The following is a 17,378-nucleotide window of genomic DNA, read 5'->3' as shown; positions in this document are numbered from 1 at the left end:
TATACTTTGGTAATAACTTTTATTGATACCTGGATTCACATCTACATTAGGTATCATCACATAATCACCTTTACTATAAGTTTTACCTTCTTTATGCTTTTTGTCGTAATAGGTTTTATTATATGATTGGCTTTTTCAATATTCCTATTTGCCTTATCTCTTAGATCATCAAGGTCTGTTTCTTCTTCCTTATGTGTTAAAAGAAATTGTTTTAAATCGTCATTCATTAACCCTTCCTGTGGAACTCCGAATAATAGCTTAGCAGGGGTTTCTCCAGTGGTACTATGAACACTATTATTTACAGCAAATTCAACGTCATTTAAGATATCATCCCATTTCTCTGGAGTTTCTGTTAATTTGGCAATCATAGGAATAATAAATTTATTTAATCTTTCTACCTGACCATTAGCACGTGGAACACCAGTCGCAATTAATACATGTTTTACATTATAATTTTGAAGAAATTCTGAAAAATTGTTAGAGGTGAAGGCAGAACCTCTGTCTGTGATTATTCTAAGTGGTTTACTATAATCAGCAAAATATTTCCTTAAGTATTTTATTACCTCAGTTGAATTGGTAGTTTTACATGCGTATATTTTTACAAATTTTGTAAACCCATCAATTATAGCAAAAATAAATCGATTTTTCTTTTCGCTGGTTTTTGCTAAAGGCCCGCAATGATCTAAATGTAATGTAAGGAATGGTTTATTTTCCCTTAGGTATATTATGTAAAAAACCCTCTTTTTTTCCACTTACAGGAGAATAAGTAATACATTTTAAACAGTTTTTTATATATTCATCAACTTTAGTTCTCATGTTTGGAAACCAATAGAGTTCTTTTATAGCATTAATACATTTATCAATACCTACATGTCCTAAATCATCGTGACAACTTCTAATTACATTTAATTCCATAGTGTTAGGTACATAAAATAGTAAACGTCTATTTTCTTTTTATAAACACGATTGTTATTGATTTCAAAATCTTTACTTTCAGTTTTCTAATTCCTCTCTAATTTTGTTAATTTTTGAATCTTGATATTGTCTAATGCTAAGATTTGTTTCAAAAGGTGTCTCTTCTAGTACTAAAACATTTTGATAGCATCTACTTAAAGAATCAACATGTTGCATATTACTTCCACTTCTATGTTCTAAAGTATAGTCATAATTTTGTAAAAATAAACTCCATCTCATTATTTTCGGGTTAATGTCTTTCTTCTTAAGTGCTAAAGTGATACTATTACAATCTGTATAAATTTTAAATTTAATACCTAGTATATAGACATGAAATCTTTTAATGCTATTTATTATGGCTGCTAATTCTAAAATAAAACTATGTTGCTTAGACTCTGACTCTGTGGTACGTTGGCTATAATAAAATACTGGATGGAACTTTAAATCTTTTTGTTTTTGCATTAAAATACCGGAATAACCATGCGAACTAGCATCACAATGAAGCTGAGTTTCTGCTTTAGGTGAGTATAATGCTAAAACTGGTTTAGACATTAATATTTCTTTTAAATTATTAAAACTAGTAAATTGCTCAGATCCAAAATTGAATTTACTGTTTTTTTTAGTTAAATTATATAATGGGCCAGCAATGGTTGAGAAATTTGGAACAAATTTTCGAAAGTAAGAGGTCAAACCAATGAAACTTTGAACCTGTTTTACATTTTTGGCACTGGGTAATTTTTAATTGCTAATAAATGCTCATCATTCGGACGAATTTCTTTTTCATTAATAATATATCCTAAATATTTTATCTCAGTATATAAAAAAGTACATTTATCTATTCTCAAAGTCAAGCGATTTTCCACTAATAGTTTAAAAACATGCTTTAAAATTGAGATATTTTCTGATATAGTTGTAGTTGGTATTAAAATATCATCAAAATAAATAAAAATTTTATTTAGATCAATAAGTTCTTTAAATATTTCGTGAATGTACCTCATAAATACAGAAGGAGAATTTTTAAGACCAAATGGCATCTTTAAAAATTCGTATTGAGCTACTGGGGTTACAAACGAAGTATATTTTATCGAATCGTGTTCAATATCAACGTGATAAAAAGCACTTTTAAGGTCCAGGGTTGTGAAATATTTTTGACCTTGTAATTGAATAATTTGATCTTCAATCAGGGGAATAGGAAAGTTATCTCTTACAGTAATTTTATTTAAAGCTCTAAAATCAGGACACAATCGATAATCATTAGTTTTCTTTTTAACTAGAACTATTGGAGAGCTGTACTCCGAAGTACTTTTTGTATTACATTGTTTTCTAACATGTCGTTAATCAAATCTTGCACTATATTTTTTCATAAAAGATAAACGTCTAGGTTTAAAATAAAACGGAGTATGATTTGAATTAACTACTATTTTCATTTTAATTTTAGATTCTATTTTTCAGGTCGCTCAGGTTGTATATAATCTTGAACAAAAGATCAACTAATTTTTGACGATTTTTTGCATCAATTTCAGAATTTATATTTAAATCAACCTCATTTTGATCAATGTAATCAATTTGTAAGATTTCATTATTTTCCTGATTTTCCAATAAATTATCATTTAATACTGATTTTATTTTGACTTTTCCAGACTCAAAAATTAAAGAAATATTTTTATTTGTCATAAAATTTCTACCTAATAGACATTTAACAGGTATAGCATCATCTGGTACTATATAAAATAAAACTTGGACATCTATGCCTTCAACATATACTTTTAACATTATTGAACCTATAACATCTAATTTAGATTTATTAACACCCTCAAAATCTACAGATGGGGCTTCTGAGATTTCAAAATTAAATGGTCTGATTATGCTATTAGTAATAATAGAAATTACACTACCTGAATCAAGAGTACCTTCGATAAATAATTGTTTACTGTCTTTTACAAGACACAAAGGCAAGGTGAATCTATCAGGGAATTTGTTCTCGACCATCAATGCTTCTTTCTCTTCAACTTCTTTCTTGGATGTAGAGGCTCTTTCTCCTTTAATCTTTGGACAGTCTCTTATTTTATGTTCCATTGAGCCACAATTGAAACACGAACCCCTCACTCTAGGCATCTTTTTGCATTGCGACGCCAAATGTCCTAGCAAATTGCAATTGTAACACTTAATGGTTTTATTATTAACTTGATCTAAACTGGTAAATTTCTTCAGAGATGCTTCAATTGTCTTCTGTGGTTTTTAATTTCATTTTTTTCTTTCAGGCAATCTATTTTTCCTCGCAGTAACAATTCTCTCGTATGCTATAATGTCCTGGTATAATGCATCTTCATCTATATGGAATTTGGACATGACAAAATTACTTAATTCTCTGGACCATAATCCAATAGCTATCTGCTCTTTCTCTTCTTCGAATGATAAACTTAACTCTTTGCATAATGATGCTTTGGAATGAAAATATACGCTTACATTTTCATTGACAGACTGTACCCTCTCTTGCATTCTTTTCCATAATTCGGTTTTATTCTTGGTAAATACAAATGTTTTAATAAAAGCCATGCGGAAGGATGACCAATCTACAACTTCACTGCTTCGCCCTGAATACCAATGGCGTGCAGCACCAATCAGATTACTTTTGGCTGTTTGGAAAATAAACGCATCTGGCCAATTGTGAAGTGTTGCGGCAGTTTCCAACTGCTGTAACCATAACTTAGCTTTACTTGGCTCTTCTTCAGCACTGAATATTTCTATAGTTTTCGAGAGATCTGGCATTACGTTATAATTTCGAACTGGAGATTCTTGATTTGGCGCATGTAATGGCTGCTGCTGTTGTTTTTGTAGCATTTGCAACATCTGAGTATTTTGTTGCAATAAGGTTGTTATCGTATTCATAAATTGATTAATATTAACATTACTGTTTGGATTTTCTTCAGCTCTATTTTGCACAAATCTTTCAAAATCATCAGCAGAAAATTGGTGACTCTGGTTTTCGTCTTGATCTTCCATTTTATTTATTGCCGGTAATCTTCAAACTATTGTTATAACTTATCACTCTTCTTCTCTTCTTGGGGACTACGCAGATTTAACCCCACACCTGAAGTTATAAAAGGGGGAGCCTTAATTTTTATTGTATTTACAATAAAAATGACTTCTTGTAATTTTTATACTTTATTCTCCAATTTTGTTTATTTCTCAATACATAACAACTAACAACACCATAACAACAAGCTACCCATAATTCTATGCTTCCAGGAAGGAGTTGTCAGCCTAGTTTTTGGCGCTATATTTAAATAATTCTTACATAAGAAACAAAACTTTGATGTTTATTTTTTTATGCTCCAAGTTAACTTAGATACGCTCTCAAAGTTTAATTTCAACACAATATGACGTTCTCTTTGGAGGTTTCACAGCGTTTAAGGGACGCCACCCTGTACATACTTTTTGTTGTCGAATCTACTCTTTGTAGTAATCACAGGTTAAAAAAGCTTCATATTTATTTGCATGTATTATCTGTAGTATATAAAGCGAACAATACGCATTACCAAATAGGCAAAATAAACGTTAAAATGGCGATTTATGACTTGGCCATCGCCGGATAACTTATATTCAAATTTGGCAATGCTGCCAACTCCTGTTTTCATAGCAATCCATTACATGGAGTTTGGTAGTTTAGAGCAAATTTGTAAAAAAGAACTATGTAATATATTTTGCTTTAAATTATTTTAATGTCTCATTTACCTGGTGAAATTTTTTTTTGGAGATATTGGTTTTTTTTTGGAAATATTGCCTAAATAATATTTAGGCAATATCTCCAAAAGATGTATTATTTTATGGCTTTTTTCTCATTATTCTTTTTCATTATCTATTATTTAAAAATCCAACGAAATCACCAAACACTGGATATCCATTTATAAAATATTTATTTCATTTAGTTAAATATACAGGGTGTTTCAAAAACATGTGCCATCTCTTATGGGGAAATTCCCCACATAAAAATAAGATTGATTTTTCATATCAACATAGGTCCGATTCTGCTTTGCTTCGTAGCTACAGGGTGTTAAATTTTTAATATTCTTTGGATTTATTATAATTTTCTTCCAAGTACCTTTAGTGAATCTAATGCATTTTTGAGGATAAAAGTTACTGCTACATATTTTAATGTTAAAAAGTTGAAATAAATTCATCAGTGACGTGCGTATGGGTTATCACTAGAATATTTAAAAAAAACATGTGCGCCACTGACTTTTTTTCTTTTGATATCGAAATTGTATAGGCCGTTTAATACCAATTAAAAGTTATCTCTTGATATTTTATGGAATTCGGCCTCCTTGATGATATACCTACACGCTATTTTATTAATCACAATTAATAAAATTAAAATTAAATTAATAAATTAAATATTTTACCTAATTATTATTAAATATTATTACTATTAGTCATAAGTTAATGATATTATTTTTTTTAAAGGTAGCTATTAGACTTCTATCAAGGCAAATTAATAAAATTGCGTTTATCTCATGAAGGAAGCCGAAATCGACAAAATTTCATGAATCAACTTTTAATCGGCATTAAACTTCTTACACTATTTCGCTAACAAGAGAAAAAAAAGTCAGAGGCGTACATGCTTTTTTAGAAAAATATTGCAGTGATAACCCCTTTTTTAGCTTTAAAATATGTCGCATTTATAGTAACTTGTACCCTCAAAATTTCATTCAAAACGCTAAAAGTACTTAGGAACTTAAGGAAGAAAATTATAATAAATCGAAAAAATATTAAGACTTTAACACCCTGTAGCTACGAAACAAAGCAGAATCGGACCAATGTTGATATGAAAAATAAATCTTATTTTTACATGAGAAATCTCAACACGAGAGATGGCACATGTTTTTTGAAACACCCTGTATTTCAATGTTTTTTTAGTTATATTAATCTTTCCATATATTATTGTTACGGATTCCGTGGGTCCACTATTTAAACTCACGATAAAATACTTAACGAATTTATTTGTCTCACTCTGTACACACAACTTATACTATTTACAACACAATTTATGCAACTACTATTACTCTAACGGTATTTCGCGGTATTATCAAACTTCAGACTTCAGACTATCTTCAGACTGCTCCAACTGTCAAAGCGCGGGCCTTATATACCCCCTGGCGATGGTTTCTGGAATTTTGTAAAGAATTCTGTAATTTTCTTTTACTTTCTGTCGAATTCGCCAGGTTCCTCAATGCACCGTTGCGGTTATGCAACCAGTAATACACCTTGACCTTAACATTGCCCCCTTCTCAAATTTGATCGTCCCTATCAAGGTTTCCTGTCTGGTATCTCTTCAATCGATCGAGATGAACTACTTTCATCTTACTTCTAGGGCTGCGCTGAATCCGGTACACAACATCATTTATCCTCTTGATGACTGTATAAGGACCTTCCCATGCTGGAGTTAACTTTGGGGACCTTCCTTTCTTGCGCTGTGGGTTATACAACCATACCCTATCGTGCTGTTGAAATCCCGTAGAATTAGCTCTGAGGTCGTAACGAGCTTTCATCCGGTCACTGGCTAGCGCAATCTTACTTCTAGCGGCCTTATGAATGTCCAATAATCTTTCCTTCCTAGCGATTCTTTCGAACGACAGTCCAACGCTATCCTGTTCCCTTTCTTCCCCAGATCGAGTATTTGGTCCTTGTCTAGCTGCGCAAATCTTACAACGTTGACACCATTTCTTGACATCTTCGCAATAATCCACCCAGTAAAAACGGTCTCTCAGCTTGCTCAGGGTCTTGTTTACCCCAAGATGGGCTCCAGTTTTACCACCATGAATTTCTTCCAATACCTGGGTAACTTTCTTCCTTGGTACCAGTAACTGAGTTGTTACTGTCCTGCCATCCGCACTTTCCCACGTACGCTTTAACAATCCATTCTCAATAACCAGTGAATTCCACTGAGCCCAGAGAACTTTAAAAACGAGCCCTCTATCCGCAATATCCTGCCACGGTGGTCTCTCGCCGTTACCTTCCTTGAGCCGTAGTATTGCTCCAATGTCTGGATCTTCCATTTGATCTTTCCTCAATTGTATCGTCGTCCATTGTTCGTCAGTTCTCAGTTTAAAATTCTTTACTCTGATAGTGCTTTCGCGATGTTGCATTTTCTTGTCCAGGTTAGCCCGTCGTCGATCTGGCTCGTTGCCGATAATTTGTATCCGTCCTACACGGCACCCAGAGGTTTTCTCTATTTTCCCGAACACAGTCTTCTTGGCATCACCAGGTATCATCACAATTTCCGCTGATCTTGCTTCCATATTTCTGGTCTCTTCTCTTTAGATACAGAAAATTCCTCATTTCCGATTTTCAGGATGTTTCTATGGTGATCGAACGAAAAACCATGTTGACTGATCACATCCATACCCATGATAAAATCATCTTCAATGTCTGCCACTAAAACGCTATGCCGAAACTTCAAATTCCCTAACTCCAGTTCCATGAAAGCCTCTCCCTGTACAACGGCCATTTTCCCCGTAACTGTACGTAAATACACTCTTCTTCTAAGAGGCATCATCTTCAATCCTTGCACTGAGTTAGCCCGCACCAACGATACCATAGCGCCAGTGTCCACTGTCATTCGGATTCCCTTTCCATTGACTTTCCCGTCGATCACCAAACTGTCAGCGGTTCTTCCTAGACTCCTAATGGAAAAAATCCTGGGGGCTCTGTTCTCCCCAGTCAATACTGGCCCCTTAATATTGACTGATTTTAGTTTTCCTGGTGCCTACGTTCTCTGGATGGTGAACGGGATCGCATTTGAACGCGGCAATCCCGTTTAATGTGGCCATTCCTACCACATCTAAAGCACCTTATGTCCTGGGATCTTCTATGGTTCTCTGTCTGGGTGTTGTTGCTACCCTTGTTCACTAGTAACTCACATAGTTTACTAAACATCTCCTCCAAACGTATGTGAGAACTTCCGGGCTGTTCCTCGACCGTTACCGATCTTATCTTCGGTCTAGGGATGGCGCTAAAAGCAGCTTCAATTTCTAGCGCCCTGACCAGTGCTTCGCTGCTGGTAGAAAATCGGGATATTTGCAGCGCCCTCTGCAATTCGTTGTCCCTCAGTCCGCTGATAAAACACTGAGCAGCGAGTTCCTCCCTAAATCCTTCCGGTGCTTCTGGATATGCCAGGTGTACCAGCCGACGTAAGTCTGCTTCAAATTCCTGCAGACTCTCTCCGGACCTCTGCAAGCGTGTCTTGATCTGGGCCTGGTAAAGTTGACGTCGATGTTGGTCGCCATATCTTCTGTCCAGTGCAGCAACCAAAGTTTGGTATTCCTGCTGTTGGGCTGCAGGAATAGTTTGCAGCAGTTCCAGGGCAGGGCCACGCAGCGCGATGACAAGTGCCGCTGCTTTCTCCTGGTCGGTCCATCAGTTGGCAGCGGCGGCTGCTTCAAACTGGCGGTGGTACATAGTCCAGGTGGTTTGTCCATCGTAGGTTGGGGCCTTAAGGTTCGCAGTGCCTTGAACGCCAGGTGTTCTTACTTGTGCCTTGGTCTTCTGTAGGTCCATCTCCAATCTTTCTATCTTCTGCTGAAGGCGTTCCTCAAGATCTTCTACGGCTTCTTGGAAGTGGTTCTGCTGTTCCTGGCAACGTACTTCCAACATTGCTTGTTGCTGTTCCCCCAAGCTTTTCTGAAGTCGAATTTCTTGATTTTCTAAAGTTTTCTTAAGACGGTCCTGATCTTCTTGTCTTTCTTTCTGGCGGCGCGTTTCTATATCTTCTAAAATTTCCCTCCATTCATTTTTCTCTAATTTCTCTAAAACTAAAGAATTTCTAAATTGCCTAAAATTTTCTCAAGCCGGTCCTGTTCTTCTTGTTTTTCTTGTTGTCGTTGAATTTTCAAATCTTCAAAAAATTTCTCAAGCCGGTCCTGTACTTCTTGACGGCGTAATTTTTCTTCGTCTTTTTGTTCTGCTTTATCTCTTCTCATATTCTCCATAAAATCGCCCAATAATTTGCTTACTTCCTCCATTTTCTTCGCTTGTTCCCTTGTACCAACCATAAAAATACTCTGATTCGGTCTAAAAATCTTCCAATCCACTTAATTTCTTCTTAAAATCCTCTTGAATCGCACTTCCGACACCAAATGTTACGGATTCAGTGGGTCCACTATTTAAACTCACGATAAAATACTTAACGAATTTATTTGTCTCACTCTGTACACACAACTTATACTATTTACAACACAATTTATGCAACTACTATTACTCTAACGGTATTTCGCGGTATTATCAAACTTCAGACTTCAGACTATCTTCAGACTGCTCCAACTGTCAAAGCGCGGGCCTTATATACCCCCTGGCGATGGTTTCTGGAATTTTCTAAAGAATTCTGTAATTTTCCTTTACTTTCTGTCGAATTCGTCAGGTTCCTCAATGCACCGTTGCGGTTATGCAACCAGTAATACACCTTGACCTTAACATTATGATATGCTATTTTCCTATTATTAATCTTGTTTCTTATTAAATTAACCGATTTACGAAAAACAAGTAAATCTGTCTGGAATTTCCTATATCCTATTTTCCGAATACGCGGCACGCGAAGCTACACGTGCATCTCCGTTTTAACGACGAAATAAATAAGAAAAACAGTGGGGTAGTGTGATAAACTTAGAGCCATCAGAGTAGGGGGATCAATTAGGAACAGGCCATGAAGTAAATCGTAGGGGATGAAGGGCGGAGGGCTGACAACCGACGAGGGTGAATATAGAAGACTATTTCGGGAACGTGTGGAATAAGTGGGTTGAACGAACAGCTGGTTAGACGAGAAGCTTGAGAGTGGGTCACGTATACGTTCTAAAAGCAAAAATAAAAAGCGTAAAGAGAATTCGTAGATGGAGGGGAATTATTTAGATCAATGTTTCTCGTAGGTGCTAGGAATAGAGACTTAGAGACCTCATTATAGAAGATGAGATTCATCTCATTTAAAAAAATCGTCTAAAAATCCCCTTTTCGTCGTTATTTTATGACATAAACGTCACTGGTTGTTATCAGATTGCGTCTTTGAATAGAAAGATCAAGGAAGGAATATAAGTCTGTTCGTGTGTTCTTTCATAAAAGACTTACAAAGTTTCGTTTTTCTGAAACCATCATCCACTTTTTCAATCAACGATTTTTTTTATATCTGGATTTTTTACTTCTTTTTTTAAAAGCTTATAACATCCCAAAAGCAATTATATACAATACAATTACATACACATAACGAAAGTGCACAGTATACCCTAATCTCTCAATGTATTGCCTGTTTTGGGCATATTCTTTGTTAGACATTATTTCTTGGGGAAGTGTACTACAATAGGTACTCTGTTTAACAGATCATGTGTCATGATTCCAAAAAAACGAAACGTCATAAGAGTCTATTACGCTGAACTTTCGGGTCGCTCTTAGGGGTCGAGTAAAGGGGGGGGGTGTGGCCGAAGGAAATATACAGGGTGTCCGGAAATTAATGCAACAAAATTTGGTCATAGATTCCTGAAAAAAAAATAGGTGACTCATCATATTTTTTATTTTTGGCGAGTGGCCCCCCTTTTCGGATTTACAGCCCCCTGAATTTCGCCCCTAAAAAGAGTTTTTTTTTAATATCTCATGGCCCTGTTGGACGGAAATCACTAAATTTGGTACACGTTGTTTTACCATAAAATGACATTTTTTGATGCTATTAACTTTTTTTTATTTTCATCAGTGGCGTCCCTATGATATTTTAACTAAATATTATTGAAGAAAAAAATGGTACGACACTGTTTTTTTCCAAATAAAAATTATTTTTAAAATCTACATTAAATTTGAAACAACTTCATCTCTTGACTTTTTTTCGTACGACGCACCGTTTTCGCGTAAAAAAATAAAATCCATTTTCATACATGACTAAATCGGTAAAATTTTACCGTAAATTTCAATGGCAAAATTTTTAAAACGGCAAACTTAAGTTTAAAATAATTTTTTATTTTCAAAAATCTTGTTTTTATTACCTAAGTGCGAACCAAAATGTCCAAAAACCTAAATTGCCGTTTTTTAAATTTTGCTATGAAAATTTATATAAAAATTTTAGCGATTTGGTCATGTATGAAAATGGTTTTTATTTTTTTATGCAAAAACGGTGCATCGTACGAAAAAAAATCAAGAGATAAAGTTGTTCAAAATTTAATGTAGATTTTAAAAATAATTTTTATTTAAAGAAACCAGTGGCGTACCATTTTTTTTCAATAATATTTAGTTTCAATTCCGTAGGGGCGCCACTGATAAAAATAAAAAAAAGTTAATAGCATCAAAAAATGTCATTTTATGGTAAAACAACGTGTACCAAATTTAGTGATTTTCGTCCAACAGGACCCTGAGATATTTAAAAAAATCTCTTTTTAGGAGCGAAATTCAGGGGGCTGTAAATCCGAAAAGGGGGGCCACTGGCCAAAAATAAAAAATATGAGTCACCTATTTTTTTTCAAGAATCTATGACCAAATTTTGTTGCATTAATTTCCGGACACCCTGTATATTTCCTTCGGCCAACACGATAACTCAACGATGTAGCTAAAAAATATCTTTGACAATGAATTTGTAGATTTTTTGTAACTGTTAGATTGAAAATAAAAACGAAAACCAGAAATTTTGTTTCTTCTTCCTTATTTTCGGAATCTGCAAAGATAAGTTCAACAACTTAGAGGATTGCGCCACCCTGTATCGTTTAATATTTCCGAAAACTCAATGATCAGAGTCGAATTTGGAACACCCGGTATAGTACAAGACAAGTATTTTTGTTAAATTATAATGTCAGACTTGTTAGTCTAACCACCCTGTATATTTGGTGTATAAATTGAGAAAATTAAAAATTATGTTTTAATTTTATATCTTTAACAAACAATACTTGTCTTTAACAGGTGTATTTATTTTTAAACTTTAATTAAAAAAGAATATTCACAGGGTATTTTTAATTCTTTCACCGGCAACACTGGCTAAAATCTTGCAACACGGTCTCACCGAATCCAACCAGTAATTCAACTAGATTGCGCTAGTTTCATTACTAGTTTTACTTTTTTTTTTGCTGTCAGTCAAAAATATTCCTACCTTGTTTCCTGACCGGCATCTCGAGGCAGGCCTCGATCCTGTCTAAAGCCAAAGTCTCCAGTGCACCGTCTGTTGTTCACACGCGCCGAAACAACCGAACTGCGGCTACAGAGTGTTCTAAAAAAGCGTTTTTGAAAGCCTGGAGTGTTTTATTGCCACTGTCACGCACTGACAAAAGAATTAGACGATTTTTCTCGGGTTAGGATGGACGAAAGATGCAATAGTTTCGCGGAGGGACGAATCTGTTGTTTTGACAGCGCGACGTCGGACTTGGGACAGACGGCAACGTCGCTATGCGTCGCGACGCCTGGCAATATGACGTCTAGCACCATCTGGCGAGGGGCGGTTTATTTTTAGACGTTCTGGTTTTCTGTAATATATTTATGTGTCAAACACGTTATAATAAAAATGTTTTTCGAATTAGGCGTTTAAACAAATTTTATATATTATATTTCTAATATATTTTTTAAATTTACGTTTTCTTAATTGTAAAGTAATATATTACATTTAAATGGAATATATTACATAACAATTATGTCAATTACAGGATTACAAGCTTGTTTTCTAATATTTTTTAAATAAAACGAATTATAAAATTTCAAAATATGTACATTTGTCGTAGCTATGAAAAAAGTAAAATATAAAATCGACAAACGCTTACTTACATTGCAATAAAACTTCCACTTTTAGTTTTGCAATCCAAACGCAATATTTCTATTTCACAAATAAAAATATCCGACAACACTAAAATCACTGAAACTTCCGCAGCTGACAACGAAAACTGAAAAATATATCGGCACTTTTTGTTTTGGACCTGCATATCAACATTACGCTGTACTATTATGTGTTTGTTGTTGAAATAATATAAAATATTTAATTATAACTTGTAAATTTTAATATTTTAACATGATTTTAACTACTTTTGACAATAACTAACTTTTTTTATCAAGATGACATTTTAGACGGCAACTGACATATATGTCATAATATTTGAATCTTAAATATGTATATAATTTAAATTACTATAATGCAACTTTATACTAAGAAAACATTTATACATTCACAAAATACAACAAAGTCTAATAATATAGTTTGAAATCAATGAATATTGAATTAAAATTGAAAAAGTTAAACGCGACCCCTTCTGTCAAAATTAGATGATTATATTTTCGCAATTTTTACACCATTTGATGACCGGTGGCGCCTTTAGTGTTTGTTCGGGCGGTTGGTCTTTACTCTCGCCTGACTCTCGCTTATGGCCATTAAAGAAAAAGTTCTACAGGGGGATGTTTTGTGCATGTCAACAAAACTATCGCAACGGTAATGAAGCTTTAATATACAGGTTGATTTAAATTGTATTCGGGAAACTTCGGTAGCATATTTTGCAGATAAAAATAAATAAAAAAATTCGTATAAATTTATACCCTAAAATGCTTCGTTTTAGAGATACAGGATGTAGAAATTTAATTTTTATTAATTTAGATTTTTTTCAATTAATTTTTCAACTATACAGGGTGGATCTTAAATAAGTGCAAATATTTTCAGGGCTGGTAGATTTCAATAAAAGTAATATTTTCTCTTTACCGTTTTTCAAATATATCCAAAATAACCGAGTTATTTTACTTTGAAAATTTAAAAAAAATAATTGTTTGCTTATATATTGAGAACTGCTGGATCTGTTATGGATTTTCTTTCTTGTAAATTTAGTCTGCTACGTACTACCTATGTTGCCATATTATCTAGAAATTATGTTTTTTAAGTAAAATCTATAAAATCTAAAAAAAAATCTCTTCAAATTTTCAAAATACCTAAAAATATTTGCACTTATTTAAGACTCACCCCGTGTATAACGTCGGTATTTGGATAAAAATTGGTTTATCGGAGTTTTTTGACATGAAAAAAATCTATGGTAACCGCAAAACAATTTCCGATGCACGTTATCAACTTTGAATGACAAACGATGGCAACAGCGCTGCGAGATTGTGATGGATTTATGAGATGAATCTTAATTTAACAGTGACAGACAATATATTTATTTTATCATTTTTTTAAAGATTTTTACGTTTTATTTTTAATTTAATATCTAAATATTTTAGTTATTAATTGATTTATTTGTTTTATTTTATTTATTACATATTGGCAAAAACTAGTTAACATTATGAATATTATTCTAAGCGTTATTATGCATATACATCTTACAACGCCATAAGTGGTAATAACAAATAAGGTGCTATTAATGCACAAACTAATAATCACAGAATTTAATAAAAACTAAAGTAGAAATAGCTTGCAGTTAATAAAGGACCTTTATTGTCACGTTCTCGTTCAAAATAGTTTATCAGGGAAGCTACAAGCTCTTTGCTTCTACTGTTTAAATGCTTCAGCATATTTTCAACAAACAACTTCAAGAAATGCAATACAAAAACTCGAAAATTTAGATCTCAAAAAAGCTGTTTGTTCTTAAAAGTACAATTTTTAAAAAACGACTATGAAAATAGGCAAAAAGACGAGAATTACTCACAAAGATTCAACAACAACACGATATTATACAAAATAATGACTGACATTAGTATAATTAATTGTCAAATAATAAACGACAACCGTGCTAAAAACGCCGCAATGTGACCAACATAGCCATAATAAAATTCGGTTTAAACTAATTTTTGCCGCTTTAATCTAAATAAAATATCTATTACAATCATTTGCTCTATAAAGTAAAATGAAGAGCTGCTTGGTATCTTAAATTATACAACAAATTTAAACATTTTTGCCAAAATTTCATTTAGTCAGGTTTATAGACTTTAGTGTTAATGTCGGTATGATTGATGACGTGCATCGGAAAATGTTTTGCGATTACAATATGTCAATAACTTCCTCGTTTAAGAACTGACAAGATCGTCAATTCTCTAGACGGTCGTCCGTCTCCGTTGTTTTGTTTACACACAAAAGGTTGTGACAGGTCGTCCGTCTCCGTTGTTTTGTTTGCACACAAAAGGTTGTGACAGGCAAGACTGACAGGTAAAATGTTATGTGTAGACGGGACTTTAGAGCTAAAAATTAAACCACGAATTAGGGAAAAAATGAAACAAACATATTGAACAGCATTTCTTATTTATTTATTTACAAATTATTTATAATTAAATTTTCCCCGAACAAACAGGGCACAAATCGACAGTACGTCTATTTTTTATAACATTTGGTATACAGTAACAAATAATTTAGAATTAATAAACATATTTCATATCATTATATTTATATATAAAAAACGAAATTAGGAAATCAGTCATTTGAATGCCCCAAATTAAGACAATACATATATCGAGATTTCTTTCGCGATTTCAATTGAGGAGAGGCAATAACGACAGGCATACGTGACACGGTACAACTATATACAGGGTGATATGCGTTCGAAAACCACTCACACGCAAATATTTCTCAATATCACTTCCAATATGACAATAACTAGTATAAATATGAAAATATTCATTCGTTTCAATACTTACATCGCCTAGCTACATATAAAAATAGACTTCTCTTAATAAGGTCACCCTGTATATCATATATTCGGCTTCAAAAATTGAGCAGATTAAAAATGATATTGTTTTTATTATAATTTTAAACTACTAATTTCAACAAATATATCAAAAAGTATATTTATTTAAATACTTGTATATTTAAGTCTAAAAAATATATTTTGGAAAACAAAAATTTAAATCCTATGTGCACATTGCACAATAATTTTCCCTCAAATTCGGAGTCTTTGAACATAATAAAAAATAATAGTTATTAAAAAGTTATACTTTTTATTACAGGTTTCTTGAACCATTTTAATTCACCTTATAATTAATAAAAATGACACATTTAAATTTGTAATGTCTGTTAATGAATTAAAAAACAACGTCGTAGAAAGCTTTGAAATTATTAATTGATTGTAATTTTTGTCGGGTTCGCAAATGTATGTTATTTTACTATAAACTGATACAAAACTTGTCAAAAATTGATATTTGGTATAGAAAAATTCATAATTATCCGGTTTCCATTTTTTAAAAATAGTATATTGTTTTATTAGGAGCAAAAATGACACGTTTCGTGGCGAGGATGTATGTTTAACATACAGTCGAGGGCACTAAGTCATTTTTACTACGAATAGAACATGCTGTTTTTTTTTCAAACGCCACAAATAATTTTTTGAACAATTTCAAACGTTCCAAATAATATAAAAAGATTTAAAAAGTCACGCCTTGTAAGTAATTATATACCAAGAAACTACGGTTGCGCTCGTTGAATTTACTACTTTATGTCAGTTTAATAATATACTTTCGTACTATTATGCTTAGGCATAGAAGTGCTTTACTTTTATGCCTAGGCTGTAAAATGACTTTTTTATATCGTCAATCACGTCGCAAAAATTAATACTTTTGTGACTATTCTTGTGTGACTTTGTGAATATTCCTCTTTTTTCACTTAAATATTAATTTTTGACAAGTTTTATGCCAATTTTTAATAAATTACGTACAGGGATCAGTCCAAAAGTCATTTGATTGATACTCCAGAGGCTACTATGACGCAGTTTTTTCGGTAGAGTAATATTTTCAATATAAAATACCAGTAAATTATGTTCTAGTTTAAGTAATGTTGTAAGTTATTTTCTATATAAGATATTCTACAAAAAAAAACAGTGCCACGTATGCTGTCCACCAACAATTTTTCATAAAAAATTTGGAATGATAATACCTAATCAAGAGAAAAAGATTACATAATTAGCTATCGATATAAAAAAACATAGGTAAAAAAAGCATTAATAAATGGCTTGGGTTAGTAGATTAAAAGTAATTTTAGATCATTTTACTATACTTTTTTATATATAAACCTTACATAAGCAAGTTACTTGACACTTTGTCAAAAGTGACATATTTACTTTCTTTTTGACAAATTTATTGCGACAGTTCATTTTGACTAATGAGTATTCAGTATGAAAATATGTATTTGTACAAAACAAAAATGAATTAATTCATACAACATTATGAAAGGCAAGAAAACCGTATTTTGATTTGAAATCTTAAATTTTCATTCTGATATTATCTTACAATAAGTACGAAAAAATTAATAAAAATACACTCCAAATCAAAATCTTAATGCAACAAAGGTTCTCTGTCTACGATCACAGATTACATAAACAAATCAAACGTTAATATCAAGATATTCTTAAATAACTATCACGATGTATGATGATTGAAGGTAGTAAACTTTTGGAAATTCAACAAGAAGTCTCGACCAACAAGCGTTATCGGTTACACGTATATTATATTTAAGCCAC

General features: G+C 32.8%; 1 protein-coding gene across 1 annotated transcript in view; it reads right to left on the bottom strand.

Annotated features, from left to right (window-relative positions):
• LOC115883641 (disks large 1 tumor suppressor protein) overlaps window positions 1-12,342 on the bottom strand; it is a 1,010,644-nt gene extending 998,302 nt beyond the window's left edge. The window contains exon 1 of the mRNA XM_030902027.1: window positions 12,062-12,342. Coding sequence (XP_030757887.1) covers window positions 12,062-12,080 — 19 coding nt within the window. The 5' untranslated portion in view covers window positions 12,081-12,342. The remainder of the gene's footprint in view (window positions 1-12,061) is intronic.
• Between the last annotated feature and the right edge of the window lie 5,036 nt (window positions 12,343-17,378).

The sequence above is a fragment of the Sitophilus oryzae genome, unplaced genomic scaffold (assembly GCF_002938485.1).
Source record: "Sitophilus oryzae breed Bouriz unplaced genomic scaffold, Soryzae_2.0 scaffold_1974_pilon_pilon, whole genome shotgun sequence".
In the NCBI taxonomy this organism is placed as follows: Eukaryota; Metazoa; Arthropoda; class Insecta; order Coleoptera; family Curculionidae; genus Sitophilus; species Sitophilus oryzae.
This window is presented reverse-complemented; position numbering and strand designations above follow the sequence as displayed.